Source organism: Vicia villosa, linkage group LG1, assembly GCF_029867415.1.
Source record: "Vicia villosa cultivar HV-30 ecotype Madison, WI linkage group LG1, Vvil1.0, whole genome shotgun sequence".
NCBI lineage: Eukaryota > Viridiplantae > Streptophyta > Magnoliopsida > Fabales > Fabaceae > Vicia > Vicia villosa.
In genome coordinates, this window is record NC_081180.1 from 117,582,133 (window position 1) to 117,596,466 (window position 14,334).

At 34.8% G+C, this 14,334-nt stretch overlaps 1 protein-coding gene across 2 annotated transcripts; it reads right to left on the reverse strand.

Annotated features, from left to right (window-relative positions):
- Positions 1-5,203: 5,203 nt before the first annotated feature.
- LOC131643959 (histone-lysine N-methyltransferase EZA1-like) lies at positions 5,204-13,845 on the reverse strand. 2 transcript variants are annotated; one of them, XM_058914334.1, is made up of 17 exons: positions 13,599-13,845; positions 13,233-13,337; positions 12,269-12,540; positions 11,921-12,082; positions 11,467-11,551; positions 11,168-11,323; positions 11,037-11,084; positions 10,883-10,954; positions 9,877-10,487; positions 9,355-9,508; positions 8,792-9,012; positions 8,261-8,392; positions 6,445-6,532; positions 6,283-6,330; positions 6,078-6,206; positions 5,810-5,887; positions 5,204-5,689 (listed from the first exon to the last, which is right to left on the reverse strand). In XM_058914334.1, the coding sequence occupies exons 1-17, from the start codon at positions 13,638-13,640 to the stop codon at positions 5,507-5,509; spliced, it is 2,586 nt and encodes an 861-aa protein (XP_058770317.1). In that variant the 5' UTR covers positions 13,641-13,845; the 3' UTR covers positions 5,204-5,506. The 2 variants fall into 2 exon arrangements, with proteins under 2 accessions (XP_058770317.1, XP_058770316.1); XM_058914333.1 differs by having other exon boundaries at positions 9,877-10,490.
- Positions 13,846-14,334: the final 489 nt, after the last annotated feature.

Consider the following 14,334-nt stretch of genomic DNA (forward strand, 5'->3'; position numbering starts at 1 on the left):
TTTTTAGTAAACAATTACAAGCTTATTCACTTAGAGATTAAACTTGAAAAATCTCAAGGACAATTTGTGTAGAAAAACACGACGAAAAATGTTTTGAGATTTAAATATTTGTATAATGACAAATTGGACATAAACTCTAATTACAATAAGGTTTGGATAAACACGTAGGATCCTGACAGTTTCCTCTTTTTGGGCCTCCCACAAATCCAACCCAAGAGAGGAAATCTTGGACCAGCGCTGGGGGCTATAAATATCCTCTTTCACTAGAGGGCCAGATATTCAACATTATTCACTCTCATACCTAATCTATGTACTTGTTCTCCTTGCTCATATTCTTACTTTATTATCGGAGTACCTTGCAGGTATACCACTCAGTTCACAGAAGATCATTGTCGGAGACCCTGACGATACAGGCTGATTAGGTACGATCAAATAATTATTCTTAAAATGTTATTTTTGGTATTTCATCTTTTTATTGAATTTTGTTAATATCAAAATTTCAAAAAATCACTTAATTTTAAATCTATTTCAAATAGGTTTTTATAAAAATCATTTTTGAAATACCACTTTTTGAAAAAATTGTGATTTTGACTATGTTTTGATCTTCAATAATGTTTGTTTATGTTATATGATGTCGAAAGTAATGTTTCAATTTAGAAAAAACGAATATAAAAAACTTGTAATATTTTAAAAAACAATTTTGTAAAATCTATTTTTAAAAATATAAAGAAAAAACCCATTTTTAAACAAGTTTAAACAAACAGGCTCAGCTCATTTTTTATTTAAATTTTTTTAAAAAAATTATTAACTAATTATGTAATAGGAATTATTTAGTAAATGTAAAAAAAATCGATTTTTACTTATAATAAAAAATGAAGGGTATACAATAAAAAACAAACCCTGAAAATATGTATCATGTGGCTTAATATAAAATTACAAGAGGAACCACCCTAAAAATATGTATAAAATTGCATGATCGTTTTAAATAAAACCCATTGAATATTAAAATTGAGTACGCTTTTATGGACAAATTAAAGTATTGATAGTTACTTTTTAAATTGAGAATTTCTTAACACACCATATCTCATTGAAAAGAAATTTATGAAAATTTAATTTCGCAAGTTTATTTTTGAGACGCATTTTTTGTTTGTTAAACTTCAGTTAATTTTAGAGATGCATTTACGAGAAGGAACTAGAAATACATTTTTGGACTTTATGCAGGCGGTAGCAGAAAATAATTTTCATTGTTTTAAATGTTGCCATATATTAAGACATATATTATATGCATGACGTGAATACAAAATGAATACAATATTATATGCATGACATGAATACAAAATGTGTCCAAAGTCGATAAAGTCGCTAACTAAATTATTATTCAAATACAATCCAAAGTCGATAAACAAAATATTATCCAAACCAAAATAGAACACAAGATATACAAATGCGAAGACTACTGCGTATGGTGGACTCTGAGTCGGCCCCTGCCCCCCTGATGTTCCTCTGCTGCCTCATGTACAACAAAGCCTCCCGAGACTCCGCCATGATGACATCTATAACACCTCTAACCTTAGAGCCATCGAGAAATAGTCATCCATCAACACCTCCATGTCCAATCTCCACGATACGACGACACCTAGGCAACACATCATGAGAATGATCGGCCTTAGACGTCTCCTCCTCTAGAATCTCCTGATGAGCTTGCCTAGGTGGGTTTCTGGAGCATCATGTACCAAATATGGATGAGTTACCCTGAAGAACCATAAGATGTAACCGTCCACGTAGCTCCAGTAGTCTGGTGCTAAGGTACTCTGGAACTCATCTGGCACCAAATGATTAATATAATCATCAAAGAAGGTATCCATATCCCTGTGTTTCACCATAGAAGGAACAAACACAACAGGATCTCGGAGAATGCACTACATGTACCCGAACGGACGCATGATGCGCTCAAGCAGATGAGCAGTCGTCTAGCGCGACCCTCAAGCCAATTATAACACAACATCGTTAAATGGAATTGTCACATAGTGGTCAATGTATGCCTGGAAGTGTATATCATCAAACACCAAGCGGTCAATATACACCCCAAACGACTCTTTCGTTTAGTTCCTTCGGAGCAGGTCGAATGCAGCAACACGCGACTTTACTTCAGTATACGTAGAATCAAGTGACCAACCGGCTATGCGAGGGAAGTGTTGTAGGATCCATGCCTAAAAAAACTAAGAATCATTAATTAGAAACAAAATCAAAATAATTTACAAAATGGCACACATACAAATTTAGGGGTGTTCAAAACCAAACCGATCCAATAAAAAACCGCAAACCAAACCTAAGCCGCAAAAAACCGCATTTGGTTCGGATTTGTTTGGGCCATTTTTATAGCAAAACTGCACGGTTCGGTTTGGTTTGCGGTTTGTATTTTACAAACCGAACCAAACCGCATTATGTTACAACTCAAACTTCATTTATCCCACATCCAACCCAAACTCAAATCTATTATGGATTAGAAATGATTTTCTCTTCCCCACACTTAACGTTTCAATTTAAGTCTTCTCAAATCTCTCTTATCGGTATCATGCCTTTTACTCATCTTCTTTTCCATGTACATCTCACATATTCTTCTTAGTATCTCATATCTTATGTTCTTTATTTTTCTTCTTCTTATTTTTTATTCTATTGTTCTCTCTTCCAATTATGTTTTTAATGCACCTCTTCTTCTCCGACCTCCCTTTTCTTCTTTCTTCTGCTCTTTCTTTTTCATCTTCTCAAATATTTCATCTACTATGTTTTTCTATTTCATTTTAATGTTTTCGATATTGTTTTATGCTACTATATTATGTTTTTTATTCCACTTTTCTCTAATCTTATTTTTGTATATTAAATGAAAAGTTTTTGTCCAAATATGATGAATTTTATGGTTATTTGATAAGCATAAATGACTAAAGAAAAAACTATATTATCATATATATATATATTTGTGTATGTATGGCTCAATAATTTTTTGTAAAAAATCGAACCAACCGAACCAATCCAAACCGCATTGATTTGGTTTGGTTTGGTTCAGTTTTCTTTCCAAAAGTCAACCGAACCAAACCGAACCGCATGCTTTTTTCTCTTGCGGTTCAGATGATTTTTTAAGTCAAAACTGTCCAAACAGCACCGCGAACACCCCAACATACAATATAGGACCAGGAAATGTTACCGTCAGGAGTGTGATGTTGTCGGTCATCTCATTCTTCTTCCACTTACAGCCTTCAGACAACTTATGGTACAAGTACACAAAACAAGTGGCCCCCCAGTTTCACTCATGGATCCACACAAAGTTACAAAGTACCGCAGGTACATGACATTAGTGTAAGTCTCACTCGTAACTACAAAAATGGAAGTGCCAAACAGATACAACAGGTATGCTCTCATAGCATGCGCTCTGTGCTGGGCTACCTGCTCGGGATCACCATCACCATGCTATTCGTTCGAGATATGTATGATAACATGGTCCGTGTATAGAGGCAACAATGATAAATCAAAAGGCCCTCCTCCAAAACCCAGAGGTTCTGCAAGTGCAGCCTCATCTGCCTGGGGCCTGGGCCTCAAGTGCGGCCTCATCTACCTGGGCATTAGGTGTCGTATCTGATTGAGGTTGGGATGCAGGTTGTGGCTGGGACTGAGGTTGGGATGCATCAGACACCGATTGTGTGGCTTCAGGTGTCGATTGAGAGTGTGATGTCTCTCCTGACTGAAATACCATATGTGAAGCAGTGCATCTACGAGAAGATGGAGGCGGAGAGGGATGATCTAGAGAACCTCGCTTGTTGCGGGAGAACGATAAAGTAGGCGGAGAAATGTGAACACATGAACCTGTAGTCGCATCCGCCACATCCTCTCTAGAGGTAGAAGGAGCCTGGGATGCTTGAATCCTTTCCCTCTGAACCGAAGCATGTTCTATAAGCATGTCGCGTCTTAATCTAGATGGTTTTTCATCCATAACTCTTGTAGAAATAAGAAACACACATTACCAAAAAGATTCATATTAAAAGAAAGGGAAAAATGCAGACAGACTAAAACCGAAGATGCATTTCTGATTTTTATTAAACGTTGAACAAAACCAGAAATGTATCTCAGGTACGACCTGCAACTTTATGCTTCGTCAATGGCTTAGCTCATGCTACTAAGATCTCAACAAAATGTTCATTGATCGGAAAAAAACAACCTTACTAAGATGTTTAACCATACTTATAAGCTTGCAAACACTAAAAATATTTCAATTATCCAACCTTAAACTTAATTTCTAAATACGTTTACTTTTAACTCAAAAAACACTTACAATTTCGCTTCAAAATCTGACTCTTGTTGGTTGATGAAACTTCAACACTGATGTTAGATGATCCTTGATTGTTGTTTGTTGATTTCTAATGAGATTTTCGCACAAGGGAATAGGTGGAGTTTTGAGGTTGTGTTTAAAAATGTGTTTCTGAAATGAGGAAGGGGAAGAGACGAACACGTATATTTGTGTCAATATATTCCGAATATACAACTACGGGTCCGTCTCGTAAGTGCATTTCTGAAGTACTTCTACGTGACATCTAAAGTTTATACTAAACTATGGTCTGTAATTCTGGTGGTTCCGGAAATACAACTACGGGTCACTCCCATAAAGGCATTTTCGGTTAGTTCTTAGTTAATGGTGTTTCCGAAAATACATTTCCGATTAGTTCTTAGTTAATGATGCTTCCGGAAATACATTTCCGGTAACTAGGACATATATGTATTTCCGCGCGGTGCGTTTGAAAAACATAGGTGTATTAAAAAATTTCTTTTTAAATAATGATAATTTCTAGTGAATCAACAAAGTATCTATTAACAGTTTAACACCTGTATTTTGAAAAAAAAATCATTTCATTCTCAATATTATGTTAATTTTCTATATATTTTCTTAAAAAATATTCAATATTTACTATTATTAGTAATAACAAGGCCAGTAATTTATAAATGTTATTTCATAAAACCTTTGGTAAGTTATATTAAATAATTTTTATCTATTAATAATTCATTTATCTTATTATTTTAAAGTAACTGCTCACACAACTTTGAGTGGAGTTGTAATTAGGAATAACCCCATGATCAAGTTTCAAAATTTGAATATTCCTTAGTAGAAAGTCCATGTACTCACCGATTCATTCTGAAAAATAAATCTATTACACTGTTGTGAAGATTCATCTTATTCATGAAAAAATTATTCTAAATCAGCAAACATGTCCATCAAAAACTAACTGCTAGGCTAATTTCTAGCTTATTTAAAACTGATCTGCCTCATCTCTTACCCACTTTATTGTCTAAATGTTCCTATATCCATAATTTTAAGGCATATTAGATTGCCAAATAAATTAATAGTTTCCTTTTCAGAAACAGTTGCTCAAATATTCCCGTAAGATGTCACAAGTTTGTGTTGAGAGTGTATTTGGTAGAAGCCACAAGTTTGTATATGATGGACATTGGCCGTGGCTCATCAATGAGATTGATGTTTCTTCGCCCTACCTTCTGATTCGTCTCTCTTGGAACCCTCAGGTTTACGAGCCCATGGAGGTGCTTGATCTGGTCCATAGCGATAATCATAGAAGAGCTCCTCACTGGCATCAATGTGTTCCTTGGCGAATATGCCAACACGATGATCTCCAGCAACCAAAATCACCTATGGCAGCAGTACAAGAGGGAAGTCATTGTTGGTGATAATTCAAAAATATCATGTTCAAGCTATAAAACACTAACGTTAAGTTTTAAACCTCCCCACAATCTGATTTTCTGGACTCACCTTTGCATGGCAGTTGGGGTTTGATGAGTGGTTTGCAAATTTCAATTTGTCTCCTTTCCGATAAGCATCAAGAACAAACTGGTGAAGAAACAGAAACAGAAAGCAGATTCAAGTTTGACAATAAACAGTTTGAAATCCAAATGTGTTATAGCTTGATAAGAAAGAAATGTGAGGGAAGGGACTAGATTGATGAAACCTAACATACATTAAAGAAATGTATGATCACACTCATATTTAGAGAAAATGCAGATCATGCGAGGACATATACCTGCTCATTCAAATCGAAAAGGAAAGATGAATTTGCACGATCATATATTTTTCCACGCTTATCAGCTTCTCTGTGCGAGATCAATTCACCAGTGTACTCTCCTAGGTAATCATTTTTGTTAACAGGATTCTGAAATATTATCATCAAGTTAGTTAGCAGAACAAGTTAACATTATTAGAAAACAAAGAAATTCAGTAATCAAAACCTTCAAGAAGGCTCCCCATCCTGCAACATCCGACTTCCCCAAGAGAATCTGACAGACAGAAATAAAAACAATGCGAGACAAATCACATGCATTAGATATTCATCACTTTGATTTATGACAACGACGTGCAAATAATTTATACATCAGCACAGAGTTACTAACCCTCTGTTGTTGCCTTAAAAGAAGTCTCATATTTCCGCATTGACCTTCTCCACGCCGTGGTGGCTCCCCCAATGTGCCATCCCCACAGCTGTACAAAGAGTGTTATGTTTAAAGGTATTTGCGATGATTTAAGGTGGATGGTGGAATCCAAAATCCAAACAAATTGTAAAAGTTAGACACTTGACACAGTTCAAACCGATACATAGCTAAAACGGTATCAAACTACAAGATAAAGGTGACGTAGAGATTATATTTCACGATTAGGGAGGGAAGAGGAAAAATAAACTTAAATTTTTTGAACATAATTTGATATATGGTAGTTGTGAGTTGATAGAAAAAGAGTAAACACTAATCTTTATCTATACTAGTAGAAGACTGCAATTCCGAGTTGAAACAGGAATGAACCCTAAACTCTAAGACAATATCTAGATAATGTAAGATATTTGTATATATGCTAACACTCCTCTTCAAGACAATAGCTTACTAAGCTTTGAGCTTATTACAAATGTGCTCTTTGAAAGAGAAAATAGAACTAAAGTTATTTGATAGGGAAAGTTGGTAGATCCGGATCCTGTAAGGAATAAGAGTCGAGACCAAAGCTAGGACCAGACTGCAATGGGGAAAAAAGTAGGTGCTAAACTGGAACAGACAAAGTCGTATAAGACTGTGATCAAGACAAAACCAGTGTCAAACCATATCTAAGACAAAAATGGTGTCAGACCAGAGCTGAGACAAAACCTATGAAAAACTGAAATTAAAACAAAACAGTCTGTGCAAGAATGGCAGGAACCAAGCCGAATAAAGATCACACATCATAGCAATTCTGAACAAGCCCGAAAGATGACACGGTGGAGGGACAAATCTAAACAAGCCAAAAGGATGAAATGGCAGAGGAAAGCTACAAAACATGTCGAACGGTGATATGGAGGAGGAAGAGAACTTCAAGACACACCCGAAAGATGACATAATAATATAGGAGAGAGAAAAATGGTGGAATTTTTGTTAATAATCTGATTTGAGTTCCAAATTTGAATAAAATTTCTTTCTTTTGGGAATTCAATAGAAAAATAGTTATGAAACAGGTCACGAAGGATGGTACCGCTCTGACAGAGTGATAGCATATTGAAGTTAAGACTTCGAATTATGAATATAATTTGATGTTATGATCTGATACAAAAAGATTGAATGTTGATCATTATCTGTACTAATAATCAATAGAAGACTCAAAGTTTTAATTAAATATGGAGTTAAATTATTGTAACAAAAAAGTAATATGATAAATAATCTTTTAAGAGAAAAAGAAACAAGCAATTTGTGTAGTACAACTCCGGCGAGACCAGCAAGATAAGAAAAATCACAAAGGTTTGGCATGATATATCTAAACAAGCAGTAGATGATGTCTAAAAATATGACACCCTCTGTTCCAAAATTACTTATCCCTTTCAATTATCAATTCAACATAAATTGTTATTCTTCCTGCCTCTTAAAAAAATTGTTGTTCGTCCAATCATACTCTCTAATTGATATATGTCTTGCATCACTTTCAATTAAATATCTTCCACTTTGTATATATAGTAAATGTGAATACATCAATACATGATGATAAAGGATACTTTAATAAAAAAATTATTCTCTTTTATTTATACATTTTTTTAATTTGTGTGAATTGTTCAACTGGATCAATTATTTTGGGACAGAAGAAGTAAGAATGGATAATGACTTCCTAAATCAGGCGATGTAATAGAATCAAGACATGTAATTCAAAAACCGAAGCGGCATAAAATTATATTTAAAGCAAAAAGAGTTGGTGCATTACCTAACCCAACAGTTTCGACAGACGTCTGGATCACATTCACGTCCAGCAGCAAAGCATGGACATTGTCGACTTCTGCATTGACTCTTGGCACAATGGCATCCTCTGAACCGATTTTTGCAGCTCTTCGAACAACTTTAGATAGAAAGATTTGTTACATTCAAATCATAATTTTTTAAGAAATACATTACTTAAGGCAAGATAACAGTTCAAAAAATCAAGTTGGAAATGCATTTTATAGAAGCTTTGCAAACATGAAAAGAAGTATTGAACCAACAGCTTTATACTGACAGCCCGAAACAAATGGTCGTTTATTGTTTAATGAGTTCAAAATCTTATATAAACAGGTCGAACCATACTTGACCATATATCCAGACCAACCTCATCAAAGTTCATCCATAGCCCCCATAATTTCCCAACAATATAATTCAAATAACCAAAACACGGCTACTGAGAATTAAGAAATATTCAGTAGTTTTCTCTCCCATTGCATTGCTACAAAAGCTATACAGTTAAATGAAAAAAGCTACGTACCCACAGTATTTTTCACAGCATGTCCCACCATTAACACAAGAGCAATCCTTTCCACACATTGATTGACATTCACAAGGCGTATACTGCTTGCAAGATTGGTTTTTCCCATCAGCAATTCTTTTCCATGTTGTTGGGTGACCAGCAGACTTCCAAGAATATTTAAACTTCCTTGTTTTGCCTCTTTTTCTCAGCAACCGTGACCTAGATGGCATGTCTTGGTCCTAGCACAAAAACCCACATTCAAAAGGACTCTTGGGGCAAATAAACAGGAGGGCACTGATAAAAGTTGCTAGAAGTTGAGAGGAAAAGCATTCCATGATAATAATGTTATATAGCTAAAACAAAATTGAAAAAAAACAGATGTAATAGAGTTAGTTAGTGAAGATAAAAGGTGAATCTGATGTAAAAGTGAAGGTCTTTTTCGTACATAATAGAAAATGGAAAATTTTACTTTTCATCTTCAGCAAAAAAAGATATAAAAACATAAAAACAGTCAAGACAACGAGACAAGACATGAGAATGCAGGGCAAGAGAAGATGGAACAGGAAAGCTTGTACGCTTACTGTGCACTCTGCATCAAAATTTCCCTCGTCATCCATGATTGAACTAGCTGCAGCAATGGATCTGTGGGGCATTGACACTCCTCGATCATGCATGTAACTAGATATTTCCATGCAAGTCTTCAAACCAGAAAGTAAGTTCCTAGCTATGAGGCAACTGCAGAACACGAGTTGCACATAAAGACAACGGAATATTTATGACAAAAAAAGGAAATATTCTTTCATTCCATTCACTTATGAAACATTAGTCACAGTCTCGATAGTTTACTACATTGAAAGTAAAGCTAAAAGGAAGAACAGATTTGTAGGATTTATGGAGAAATACAGGATTACTTCAAATACAAAGCAAAAAAAAGTAACGAAAATAATAATTTGAAAAAATCTGTCTTGCAGTTTACAAAATGGGAAAGATAAAACACATACTGGAAACAAGAAAGTGTCACCACACACACTTCAAACTAAATTTGATGTCATCTAACATTTATCAACATAATCGTGTGAGGTGAAACACAGAAAGATACATACCTGTTCCTGCCAAACATTTCTATTCCCTTCAGGTATAACTCTTTCTCAAGAGGTTTCCAATCTGAGAAGCCTAGCATTTCATCAACCTGTCCTTCCATTGAATTCACCGGCCTTTTAAGTTCTGTCTCATTTGTGACATCTTTGGATCCATTGACAACACCTTTGTCATTCTCACTGTGGCAAGTGCTAGAAGGAACTTTTAGTTTATTCGAAGAGTGTTCAACAGATTTGTCCAAAACTGCACAAGTATTTATATGTTTGTTTTCATCACATGCACCCAAGTTTAGGTCCTTGCTATTATCACTAATTACAGTAACTACATCATCTGAGATACTTTTTAGCTTTTTACTAGAGTTCTGAGAATCAGGAGGCAATCTTGAATCTGACTGATTTGTGACTTTTCGTTTCCCTATATTTTCTGAAACATGGTCATTTAAATTAAGATATCCATGGCAATCGGGTCTTGTCGGAAGTTTAGTACTCTGATTGCCAGGTTCTTCAGCAGCGGGCGGTGGTGACATTATCCCATTTGTCTCCTCTACAATTGTAATTTTCTTATCCCGAAAAGATCCAGAAGTTGTATCTTTTGGCAATTTTTTGACAACATTTAACTGCTGGAAAATGAAATGAAAGTCAGTCTTTACTCTATACACATTTTCCCTATCAAATCAAATCAAATATATAAGAAAGAAGCATTGATGAGGTGAACTATTAACTGGGTGCAAAAGATAGTATACACACATAGAATTGTTCGTCATTTATGAAGTGGAAGCAAGTTTTGTTAAAGCTATGATTCTTACAATTTTTTCAGTAGAATTAATTCCAATATTAATCATCAGAAGATAGAAAAGCTGCCATATTTATTGCAAACTGATTCCAAAGTCAATGAAAACCTTAAACAAAATACCAGCAAAGGAAAATAAAATATAATAAACCTATTTTCATCTCAGAAAATTCCTCACCCTCAAATATAAAAAATACTTCAAAATATAAAGAAGAAGAATACCTGGAGGTAACATTGATCACCGCATGGTTTCCTGTTACCTTCAGGCTCAGACCAAACTGTTTGCTTTTCACTCTGCGAAGCAAACCATCAAAATAAATTTATTGATGAAGTAACACAGATTAAGTCAAAAATAACATAGGGCATTATTCCTTACCGGACATATCAAAGGTTGAGAACAGCCATGCAGTCGACAGTCGAAAATCTGCCGCAGGAAACCACAAAAGTATAGACGCACTCACTATGAAATTGAAGACGATGTTAAAAATATGATGCTTTTGTACATACCAGGCACCGGCGACAAAAAAGGTTATCAAGAGAATCTAGTGCATCACTCAGGGTTTTCTCTAGATACATGCTCATAGGAGAGTCATGTTCTCCTAAGCTTTTTGAATGCTGGTCCAACCTACCAGTAGTATTTTCCCTGATACTTTTGTACCTCTCCTGTGTTTTTCATGCAAATAATTTCTCCAAGAAATGAAAATGGTTTCTCACCGAAAATCTCCATGGTGCAATATATTGTTTTTGATGTTGAAGATTAAAAACAGTCAAGCATATAGTCATTCCTACAAGTTATTCTGGATTACCTGGATTTCTAAACTGGTGCCCCCAACATGCTTGCAAACAACATTCAATACCTCCTCATTTAACCCATGTTCCTCAAATGCCATCCTATAAAATTCAATAGTCAAGACAATAATTCTAGAAAGAAGAAACATTGAGCGTTTGAATAAAGTTGGAAAATCATGTGCTATAAGTTAAAATCTGGTATTAAAAATTATGCAGTCATGACTTGTGATACAAGTCTTATTCTGAAGGCGCACGAGAAAACCATGCATGCTCCAACAGAGCATTTATGTGACTCGTTAATTAAATATATTAATCAACGAATCTATAGGTCTTTTTTATTTTTAAATCCAGCAAATCTATAGCTAACCGCAATTATTACAATCTAGGTCGAATGTTCTCGTTTCATTGAATCTTCCTTCATAAATGAATGAACCTTCTTAAAGCATTTCTATCATCTTGATTCTTACTTACCATAAAATACGGTCTTCGGCCTCACAAAATTCATGTTTTACTTCCTCAGGTTCCGTTAGTTCTTCCTCACTGTCACTACATATCAATGCTTCACTTCCACGTTGATCATAGTAGATCCGTCTTCTTCCAACGACTGACTGATCTTCAGCCATTCTCTGATTCCTGAGTGTGTGTGAAATATTTTAAAATAGAAGAAAAATACATTATTGAACATTCATACCCATTGTAGATCAATAACTTTTGAAATTCCATATTCTACTTTTAAATTCAAGCAGTAGGTAGTTTCACTTTGTCAAAAAGGGCACATCAGGCAAAACACGGAAATTAAAATATTTTAAGTCAAAACACCTATCCAAAAATATCCAAGATGTATATGGTGGCAATCTTTCAATACGTGGAATCTTGATGCTTGTTGCAGGTGACATGTCTTGATTGCTGTGGTCTTTGTCTCCAGAAACATGGTTAAAGCTGTCAAATTTACATAAAGGATGGTCCATTCTTGAAGAAAGAATTGAACATGTCTTGTTTTCTTCCGTCTGTGAAGAGTCCCTGGTTGATACTGCCGACATTATTCCTGAAATATGGCATTGTAGCTTCTTCTGGTTCGTCTGAAGTTTTTCCTACAGAAAAATGATTACAATTAATTGCAAGCCAAACAGCATGATGTGCAAAAAGAAGCTATCCCAACCTTGAAATTTCAGTTAACAATAAAGTTTACTCTTTTTTTTTGGTCCTGACACTAAATTTTACTTTAACAGTTACACAACATAAAGTTCAACCCAGAAACATAGCTAAATAAAAAATATTGATAAAAGTCACACCCATATGATCAAACAAATCGAACAAATTAGCACAACGTAAAAGCAAACAGAAATCAAAAGAGATTTCGTATGGCACTCTTATATCATACTTTATCCTTTCATATGTGCTTTATTAACACTAGCTATACAATTCCAGTTCTCCACAGAGATGATCCAAGAAAAACCAAACTAACAATTCCACAAAACGAAGTTGGCATGGAATAACCTCTACATGATTGGAATCACAGCGAGTTTGACAAAATTACCGTAACCTCATGATTTCATTAAAGCTCCAAAGTATAATTTCTGTCAGAATCACGGAGGCACATTGCCATTTCGTCAAACTCACCATGAATCCAAACGCATCGATTTCACTATACTAATGCCAGCTTCTTCAATTATTCGGAAAAGTACAAAAAAAAAAAAAAAAAAGATCTCGCCAGCAAACAAACAACAAAAAACTATGCCGTTTCCAAGAATCAAACCACTGGAAGTCTGAATCAGAAACTTACAGCAATGAAATCAATTCTCTCTGCCTGGATTTGCTTTTTCAACTGATTTATCTTGGCGGACAAGGCTCCAACAGCATCATCATTGGGCGGCTCTTCACCTAATTTCTGTCAATATTACATAACAAACTACCACGGTTACTTTGCTAAAAACCAAAACACAAACACACAAAATCAAAGTCGAAAATCAAAATCCTGAGTCTCCAACAAATCAGAAAGTTCAATTCCAATGCAATTAAGCAAGTGAAATATTAAATATTAAGTACGTAATATACAGAGTGTTTAACGGAATTAAATTAATATCGGTGAGAAAACATAAAGGAAATTTGAAGATAAATGAAGATCAGAAATCGTAAAAGTGAAACTGACTTGATGGAGAATTAGAGGAGAATCGTTAGGTTTGGAAACCATGGAGTTGATCAGAGGAAGAAGAGCGAGCGAGAGAGAAATATGATACTGTATGTTATTATTAATGATCAGAGTGAAATGGGGGCTATAGCGGAAACGAACGAAACGTAATAAATTTATGGTGCTGATAGTGATAAGTGATGATGCCTCGTCGTGGTAAATTACGCACTATCCATGGGCACTGTTTTCTGAGTTACGTTAATGTTTAGTTATTGTGGGAGGTAATTAACCACCCTCTCGTTGTTTGGACGCATCCTCCTCCACTTTGGACTATTTACCTTTTTTTTTTCTAGTGGGGTCGTTTAGCTTTTATTCGTTGTTGGGTATTGGTTCCCTCTTTTTTTTCAATGTAGGATAGGAGTACTACTACACTATGGGAAGACTTGTCTGGTGCCAGATTTTATTAAAGACTCATCCAAACAAGACTTTGCAAACTTAAGAGTAAAAGTATGATGTGATATTTTTTTAGGTTAGACATGATAAAAGTATTTATTGTTTTTTTTTAAAGTTAGATTGGATTTGTTGAAGTTAGATCTGACTTGTAAATTTAATTAAAACATATTATTTGATCTATTATCAAATGCAAGTATCTACATTAGAGAAATAAATATGCTAATATATGAAAACTATGGAGTTGATCCCCACTATTTTTCATTGGATTATTTCCAAGCTTTAGAGGATTAATATGCTATAGAGA

Bases quoted from the DNA above. Each gene is read 5' to 3' on its own strand.
- LOC131643959 (XM_058914333.1), bottom strand. From the start codon at position 13,640: ATGGTTTCCAAACCTAACGATTCTCCTCTAATTCTCCATCAA. The intron at 11,552-11,920 runs GTAAGTAAGAAT...TGAATTTTATAG, and splicing joins GCCGAAGACCGTATTTTATG to GATGGCATTTGAGGAACATG. The intron at 11,085-11,167 runs GTATGTACAAAA...TTCCTGCGGCAG, and splicing joins TTTTTTGTCGCCGGTGCCTG to ATTTTCGACTGTCGACTGCA.